The sequence below is a fragment of the Bombus bifarius genome, unplaced genomic scaffold (genome assembly GCF_011952205.1).
Source record: "Bombus bifarius isolate JDL3187 unplaced genomic scaffold, Bbif_JDL3187 scf7180000009472, whole genome shotgun sequence".
In the NCBI taxonomy this organism is placed as follows: Eukaryota; Metazoa; Arthropoda; class Insecta; order Hymenoptera; family Apidae; genus Bombus; species Bombus bifarius.
In genome coordinates this window covers 53,797-63,294 of record NW_022885142.1, presented here as the reverse complement: position 1 = coordinate 63,294, position 9,498 = coordinate 53,797, and the positions used below count along the sequence as shown (strand labels likewise).

General features: G+C 34.3%; 1 protein-coding gene across 1 annotated transcript; it reads right to left on the bottom strand.

Moving 5' to 3' along the window:
* Nucleotides 1-1,066: 1,066 nt before the first annotated feature.
* Nucleotides 1,067-6,155, bottom strand: LOC117215253 (phospholipase B1, membrane-associated-like). The gene is made up of 7 exons (XM_033461646.1): nucleotides 5,819-6,155; nucleotides 4,880-4,975; nucleotides 4,311-4,522; nucleotides 4,031-4,207; nucleotides 3,584-3,879; nucleotides 1,376-1,554; nucleotides 1,067-1,297 (listed from the first exon to the last, which is right to left on the bottom strand). Exons 1-7 carry the CDS (start codon nucleotides 5,946-5,948, stop codon nucleotides 1,152-1,154), a joined length of 1,236 nt encoding a protein of 411 aa, XP_033317537.1. The 5' UTR covers nucleotides 5,949-6,155; the 3' UTR covers nucleotides 1,067-1,151.
* Nucleotides 6,156-9,498: the final 3,343 nt, after the last annotated feature.

The following is a 9,498-nucleotide window of genomic DNA, read 5'->3' as shown; positions in this document are numbered from 1 at the left end:
AATTCGTAGCTTATTTGCTGATCCTAAAAGTTGTTTAATGCACATTAGGAAGTAAATATAATTGAAATTACACCGTGTTTGGTCTCATTTTAATCCGAATGATTTTACAAATACGTTGGTAGGTTTCATCTAGAAAAAATATAAAAGAAACATACGTTATCTCGGTAATATCTGACATTCGGTCATGTTACACTAGCTAGAAAAATTTACCGAATGTCTAGGTGGACAAATTGTAAAAAACAAATTGAATAATAATAAAAGAAAATGTTACATTATTCGACCTCTGTGGTGGAAATGACGATTATGTAAATATGAAAAGTAGATTCTTTTTCTCCACTGGAGATCTCCTTTCTTCTTTCATTTCTGGATTCATGCACGGTTCACGTTCAGAACTGTTGAGATATGTATAATTTTCTGTGCTGGACTAGGTTAAGTGCGTAGTAGAGATACTTGTATGCGAATATCAATGTGTGGAAGTATGTGTATCCGAAGCGTCTCGAAAACAGATGAATGTAAACTCCTCGGTCGGTTAAGGTCCGTCGAAGGGTCGGTTAAGGGTCGTCGAAGAGTCGGTTTACAATCGGGTATAGAAGAAAGTGCTGAGACGCGTGCAAATGTGTATCGATAAATATATAAGGAATCGTCCATGAAATAAATATATCATTGTTTTAATATTAATCCTCAGTATAAATTTAGTGTTCCTATAACATTATTTCGGCCTCAAAGATCCACAATTCTCAACAAGAACATATCAATGATATACTATATATGTATATACTTTAAACATAAGCAAAAGAAGAAATAAGTAACTAAGTAACTAAAGCAAAAAGATAGGAAAAGCGCAACATTTTCGTAAAAGCCGAATTTCATGTTGAATTTGTACGTCCGACGAGGACTGAGAAAATGTTTCATTGGTCAGCGTATTACCTATTTTCGTTATTACCTTTATTCACAAAGAACTTAAATTATAAGAACAATATGATAATCAGTGAAGTACCACAGTAAAAATTAAATATTATTATTGATCCAACATTGGTTCTTATTTTTGAACATTTGCTGATTATAATTTTTGTCATTTTTAAATAGACAAATACGAAGATTATAATACATCTTCCACTTACAGAAACTGTTCTAAACTTCTCTAACCATCCTTAAGTTTCATTGTTCTGTGAATTTTCATACGTCATCAAGAACGGTCTTTCCAAAGTAGGACACAGAAATTTTTCAAATAACGAAGTGAGAGGTCTACTCTTGTTACCAACTGGTTCCAACAAATTGTTCCACAGATTATTCGCATCTTGGGAAACACAAAACATTTCTGATTATCAACGTAACACTCATGAAATAATTGTATAGTTTCATCTGTTAAACTCACATAGTGCATGTAGTTTTTGACTCCAATGAAAGCAATCAGCGTTAAGATATGAGAGGTCGGCAAATCCATTCTCGGCAAGAGGTATTTTTGCATGTTCCAGAGTCGGTAAAATTACTACGGTGAAGTCATTTCTATGAAATTCTGGATAATTAGCGACTTCTTCGTCAATCTCTTGCCACCTAAAAAAATGAAACAAACTAGCTTATTCTTCATATGCATATTAAAATATATATCAAACGGTAATTGAAATGTGTTAGGGAAATAATATCGCATAAATGTGAAATAAGAAAAATAAGCTGATTGCAGTGCGAAATGTCGCATCGCGCTGAGACAGAAGTAAAATGCCTTTGTTAGTTACCAAGACTTCGCATTTTTTCAGTATAAACATCTCACATTTTGGCTTCGTAATTACACTTCGTGATCATTTGGATTATCATAGTAACTAAAAGTTCGTAGTTTTTTTATAGCATAATTCTTGTTATATGTAGGAGATTATGTAGAATAATCCACTGCCAAAATTAACGATTTCCGATACACGGTATGGTAATGGAAAAGTGCAACACTTTTTCAAGATAATTAGGGTAAATGCCGCATTCCTAATCGGGACAGATGCCATATTGATTTAGTAAAGGCTAGAGGTGAATTTAAACTATATCGCATTGAAGGACCATTGTCGATGATTCTTCTATGGAGGAAACGAAGGATAAAAGCAGGAGTATTTACACCATATTTATACGATATTTTCACGGAATTGGTTAAGAGCCTCTTTGCGTCTCGATAATTTCTGCGTTCACTCGTCGTTCGAGTAAGGGTCTCGCCGATCTTCGTGATAAGAGAAACGAAATGTTAGAGGTCCTACGTAACACCAAGCTTCTGGTTTATCAGTGAGGGGACCTTGTCGTATTTATTGCTACGCGTAAATTCGATCGGCAAACTCGCGCGGGCCGCGGGATCTCACGAGGCACGTCCTGCGCGTATCTCGCTTACCACACCATCAAACCTTCCGCAGGACTTCCGCGCATGCTCACGAAATGTCGAAAGTGCTGGGTTTATGTTAGCCATTGAGGCGACGACATTTAGGATACCCTCGAACGGGACGATCGCGGTGCATGTATCCATTTTGTATAAACATTGTTTATATGCGCTAGTATATATTAATTACTTATGGTGGCAATGGACTAGAGGAAACATTGATCCTCTCTACTCGAAAATTTAATGGGACGATTTTCGGGTTGCTGTTATGAATTTTAATGAAAAAGCAGATTTAACGTCTAACCTATGATTTTTCTTACAAGGATGGTTTATGTTTTCGAATGCCACAATCTTTTTCTCTACGACTTGTACGAGGTAAGCTGCGGATCTACATTCGTTCATGTAAAATAACAAAGCGCAATTCTATTGTTCTCGATTCTCATCTTATTTTAGCTTTAAGAATCTGTACCGAAACTTACCTGCGGTATCAGACGAGTATCGATACGTTTGTGGTGTTTCAAGTACAGTGCTTGTTGGTATCGGTTAGTAAAGAATCAATATCCTGATTAACTGAACAATAACTAATACCTTTACCTTTGATATTAATTGATAACAGATTGAAATTCGTAGATCGCTGTCGATAACATCGATACCGCATCGATCACATCACTAGATACGTGTTATATATGTCGTTAAAGTCTGATGGCGGTCAGCTTCCTCACGATGCGACGACTGGATTGCTCAGTATTAATACTTTTCTATAATAGGGTTCGGCTATGTATAGTTTTTGACAACCGCCAATATATGTAAGACTTGTGCGTTCAAAATATTTTTTTACGTTTTCGAGGTAGTTAGAATAGTAGTTAGGTAGAATAAGTATTAAACAGTTCACCCGTTATAGAGATTATTTGCAGGTCGCAGCGATGTGTTTATAGACACGCAACAGTAGATGAGTGGTCACACCATGCTGACGCAAACGTTGCCTTATAAGTCAGATTCAACATAATAGTAGCAGCAGCTTTCTCTAAATATTTCGGAAACTAAGTGAGTTTACCCCCTATAGGAAAAATGTTGAGTTTCACAACATACTTAAGCTTCATTAAAATGGGAATAGTAGCCCCTTTTGTGTACAATTACTAAGATTAAATATAAGGTATGATATAACAAAATTCTTGTAAGTGTCTAATCCTCAAGCACAAAATATTTAAAAAGTTAAATTCGGAAAATTATACAAACCTCTCAATTATTTTATAATATTCCGGTTTTTGAACTCTAAATCGTAAAGCGAACATACATGAACATTTAATCATGGATGACAAATAGCACAGAAATGACTCTCTTCCTTGGTGTGCAGCAACCAGTTCCTTTATGTGAGGTGGTGGTATAAGAGCAACAAAAGTTCTTGGTAAATTGTCTCTTAATATTCTAAGAGTATGAATTAAATCTATTTTGTGATCATTTAACATAGACCATGGAGATGTTGCACACGTATTAATGCAAAAATCATTACTTCCAATCATCAACGAAATCAACTGGAAAACATAAAAATGTAGATACTATTGCTTAAACGATTAAATATTAAATGAAATTATAAATTTTGATTAAAGAAAGAAAAAATTTGTCCAATTTCATACTGGCATTTATATATATGTATATAATTATTTTGTCTACGAACATACGAACCTTCCAATGTTTGTTGATATCTATCCTCGGGTCATCTTTTATTTTATTGACCAGATATGTCGCCATGAAAGTCATATCTTTAGACATAGCTCCAGCTTCGGCGACGTTTAACTGCGCAGCTGGATCAGTACTTATAGCGTCTCCAAGTGAATAACCTATTAATTTAGGATTGAATTCCTGCATATAGAAAAATCGGACTATGAAAGATTTCAGTATTCGCATTTATGGCGATAACACAAATCATGTGCGTAAACAATGCAGATGTAAAAAATGAACATACTTTAAGAATATTAGGTAGAGTCAGGTACTCTCGCCAAGTTTCTTGACCGCCGATACTACCCACTATGCCTCTATTTTCAATGTTCACTTCGAACGTATAAATCGAAGTAACTCCAGCACCGATTGTCAAGGAATCACCCATTGCAGCAATGACATCTATGTCTCCTGGTTTTAAATGATGAACCGACTCGGGAACTTTTGGAGACCTGCCGGCTAAACAAATTAAAGTAAATACATTAGAATACATATGAACTTCAAAAGATAAGCATCAATTTTACTATTCTTATACTACAGTGGGGTGAGGAGCTTATAATGTTATATATCTTCAAAAATGATATTAATAGGACATTGTAGCCATTACAAATTATAAAGAACAGCGTTCTTCACTGTAATTTCCTGCTAAAGAAATTTACCGATTGTCCCTAGGATAAATTGCAAAAATTATTGGAAATAAAAGAAATCTGCGATTTAAATTGAATAATGATTTTAAAGAATAAATACGACGATATAATATTTACAAGTGATATCATGAAGTATTTGACAATAATAATCATAAATTTGGTTAAGTACCTGTTACATTGCAAGGAAAAGGGACGTCTATTGGAACTTCCTTTTGAAATTTATATTTATTCCGTAATTGAGACATTCGATCCCCATTTCTTGTGCCTACAAAATAGTCATTTTAAAACAATTTACAAAAATACTTCATCTGTGATGAAGCATTGCACGCGATATGTCATAATTCCGATCAAGTAATTGCAACGAAGGATTTCAGAACTTTTACAAACGTTATCGAATTCGTTCTTAATTTTAGATATACAGATGTATGTTTTCACCTCTTAAATTTAACGTGCATATTTTAATCGTCTAGAGTTTTAATAGTATGTGACAACTTTCGTGAGCTACTGTATATTTTCAAGATTTGTGCTATAAATAAAGGCGTTCAGTGGCGAGGTATCAACTTTTCCCGCGCAGCCCGTCACTAACTTAACCAAAACCCAATTTCCATCTGAAATCACAATCAGGTTGCTGCCTCTTATACTCGTATAACAAGACTGACCAGTATTTTAAGAACAAATGGAAATGGACATCTTTTGATTTCACATTTACCTAACAACTCGTCACTTTTAATACACTTCAGGACTGCTGTTTAGTTTCGTTACGAATTTCGAAATAAGTACTGTTTGCAAAATTCCTCATCTCAAGAACCAGAAGAGGGTGCCACAGAATTCATAGCGTATGTTTCTTGAAAATATAATCTCTACAATATTTATGTGTTAAAAGAAAAATGATCCGTGCTGTATAAGTTTTTGTCTACTTTTACTGAAAAAAATTTCGTAAACTTATTATTTTATCGCGAAAATATACATATATTCACAATTAAACCTTAGTCTATGAAAAATAAGATTCACAATACTTCAATTTTCCTCCAAAAAGCATCTCTCTAACCAAAAGAAAATGATATTGCTGTATAAAGACGTAACACGAAATAAACTAAAACAGACGTACCGTAGGATTGCGTTAACCAATTACGATATCCACGATAGATGTAATTGAGAATCGATTTATCCAAGGCAGTTCTTTGCGACATGGTCAGCACGCATAATTCCAATACAAGGCACAGATACAGCTTCTTCATCGTAAGTTTTCTTGCACAATCAAATGGTCACTTTTACGTTTCCACAGTGATTTTTTATTTTTATTGATTATAAGAACAAAAAGATATAAATTTTTTCGATGACTGCTAACTGCTACGCGTATTATCGAGGGCCTTGATAGCACCGCATCCAGTCTTAACCGTTGCTAGTTAGCGATCGTTACGAACACTATTCGTACTCGTAAAAGATTTGAAACTGTTATGATACATGATCGTAATGTGAGACAAGATATATGTATTAATTCAGATACTTCGTTCCCAATCATGTTTCTTGCAGATGTATTTGCATTTACGTTGTCAACAAGGTCAAGAAAATTTATGAATACGGACAGGTAAAGCCTGAGCAATGTGATTTACATATTGTACAATGTGTATGTACTACCGTTATTTTTTATTTTACTTTAAACATACTGTAGAAATTGTATAACGAAAAACGATTTGAAAAAATATTTTTCCCAGGAAAAATGTTACAGAGGTTACTTTCCTTGGCTTTCATGCGTTAAATGTCATAAATTCAAGTTAAAATATCTACTAAATTAATATAGTTAAATAGGTTAGTAAATAGTTAAAATAGGTTAATACTCTTTTGTAGAGAATGACGAAGTGGATTAACATATTAAAAAGCATATGATTTCATTTGAGGAAAAAAAACTGACTTTTACATTTTCTCTAAATCCTATTATCACATTTTTTAATCCTTTCAAATATTTAAGTGAAATTTGAAAATATTTAAATGAACGGAGTTCGAGGAACACAGTACAGATTTAATACGGAAGATTTTAGTTTCTATTTCGTTACTGGTTACTAGTCATATGCTTACTCGTTGGTTGCCTCGCCGAGAAGGATGAAATCACATAATCTTTTTCTAACGTAACTTATTTTTTAACAGGGAAACGTCAATATTAGCTAATTTATAATTGAAAAAATATAATTTTACGTTTCGCTAATCGAAAGTCTATTTGAAGTTTATTGAAGTTGACACTCCCGATTTTCAAATTGTAAAATTTCAGTCCTGTTTCAGCGTTACTGCATCAACGATGTGTAACAAATTGTTTTTCTAAGAGGTCTAGTTCTTCCTTTTACCGAGTTTTCTGTGTTTAAATAATCAAGCCATGTTTGCAGAATGAAAACTAATCGAATTTTTCAGTTTTTTACGTAACTTTGAAATATCCATAAACATTGATTAAAACTGACACGTTACAGAATTAATATCTAATAATCCATAATGTTTATTTATACATGACTCATAACATGCATTACGAATTATAATACTTGAATTTACACTCACTTTCTTCAATTGAATCTCGTGCTCAAATAGGGGAAAGCAATAGCTCCAGGTTTTGTAGTATTAAACTAATTTAATTGTATAATTCGATAGACAGTAACATAGTTGACACGAATAACGTAATGTCACATCGAAGTTATTGAATTTATATCGCAAAATTCGCATCATCATCGACAGTCAATAACGAAACCATAAATTCAAGAAATATAATGTTTGTTCGATATCCTTTCTGTTTGCGATCTTTAATCCGGTACACTTTTACACGTTTCCTTTGCGTAATAATATAATTTTTTCTCGCAATTAGTCGATTCCCGATCACGCTAATATAATACAGTCAATATAACAGTATAAAAAGTCCTTGACAGTTTACTTGCTTAAATTTTTAACAGTGTAGAATGCAAATGAGAAAGAGGCGAAGAAAACAGAGGAGCAAAGGATCATAAGAGCTTCCGTCATCCTGTTATCGATTAACGTTTAAGTCTCACTAGGAAGTAAGTATACGTACGAAGACGCGAATTTGGTTTCCATGTAAAACGTCATAAAAATCTTTCTGTTACTCGTCGACCTAATTGTCTCACAAAACTTCCTCTCATTTATTCTGATAATTTTAGTACATGATCTTATAATAATAAGATTTTTAGATATTTTCTCTGTCTAGAAACAAAAATTAATAGATATATTTCTTTTTCTGAAGATAAGCCAGAAGCACATGTACCAACACTCCTCATTGCTGTCGTATACATCGGTTTTGTTTCTTCTAGAATTGGTTCCTCGTTATTAAAACAACGTAAAACATAATAACATAATAGATACTATACGAGTAAATATAATATTATCTATCATTTTTACAAAGTCAGTAACACACACATGGGGCACAGTGGGATATTGCAAGATATCGCAAGATATCGCAAGACATCGTATGAAATGTAAGGTATTGCTCAAGGCATGGATACATTACGCAAAATTTGATCCTTAGTTTTAGTACATTCATGATGTACTCGATCGATCAATAAATATTTACCCACAGAGGCAGGTTTTTGTTTATCCTCTTGCTCTTTTATAGCTCTCGTTGTTGTATTTCTTGCTCTCTTCACTGAGCGTAATTTGTCATTTTGTGTTATTCATAGGTTGCGTTGCGATTTTCTGAGGCAAAAGTACGTGTAAGTGTAACATTCTATATTTTCTCTGTGATTACAAGATATCCTTTCTATATTCTACTTATATTTTTGTAGATGTTTTCTGTTTTAATGTTCATCCAAGTTGCTGCTATATTGAATAGATAACGTTGCATGTGACACAAGAAAGGTAAGTTCAGGTGATCCCCGGTGTTACGCCACGAGGCTTACCACAGGCTGTATTTTCTAACCGTCGCTCGCGGTCCTACAACGTCGCAGGCAGACCGTCTTATCTGCCCGCCGGATCATATAGAATGTATCGACGAGAGCATAGTTGTCGCCAAGCAGCGAGCTCTAGAAACGTCGATTTTTGACCGTTAGGTTTTTCACACAAGAAGAGGCATACGTGATCATTGGCGCGAGCGGTGGCGTGACCCGAGCATAGTGGGGGTCGTCTTCCAAATGAGACAAAGGAATAATCGAAGGGTGAGCAGTTCCTTCTGACGAGTCTAACGTGACACTTCGACAAATCTGACGAGCAAACGAATTTATCTAGAGATATCGCAAAGTCGAGTCAAATTTCTGTAACATATTCATCATATTATTGTAAAATATATTGTTATCCCGAAACAGGGGAACGACTATTTCGCGGCGTCGATTAACATAATCGTAGCGAGAATTTACACCTCTCGCTAACGCGTTTTCCTAGCGACCGCGTCTCTCTGCGAACGGTCGTAACACCCGGAATGTATTACGTGAAAAGACATTGCATGTCCTGCCTATTCTGTACTTTGTGTTGTCAGAGACGAAGTTTCCTCTCTGCTACTACAATCGAAACTTGATATGCGCCATCTATGAGTTGCTGTTAGAACTAGATTTAGGTATAAGCGATTACACAGTGGAAGATTCGTATCGTCAATCATTCCAGGGTATGTTTTACATGAAAGATAATCATTTACGTACTATAGCATTATTCGCATATAACAAATATTACAAATATAATTATTACTAAAATTTACTTATGTACGGCGTTTTCCATGGGCTTTAAATCTCTACAGGGCAATTACGGACACAGTATTACTCTAAATCAAACATCAAATTAGCATACCATTCGTGATGAGCTAAAAATTTA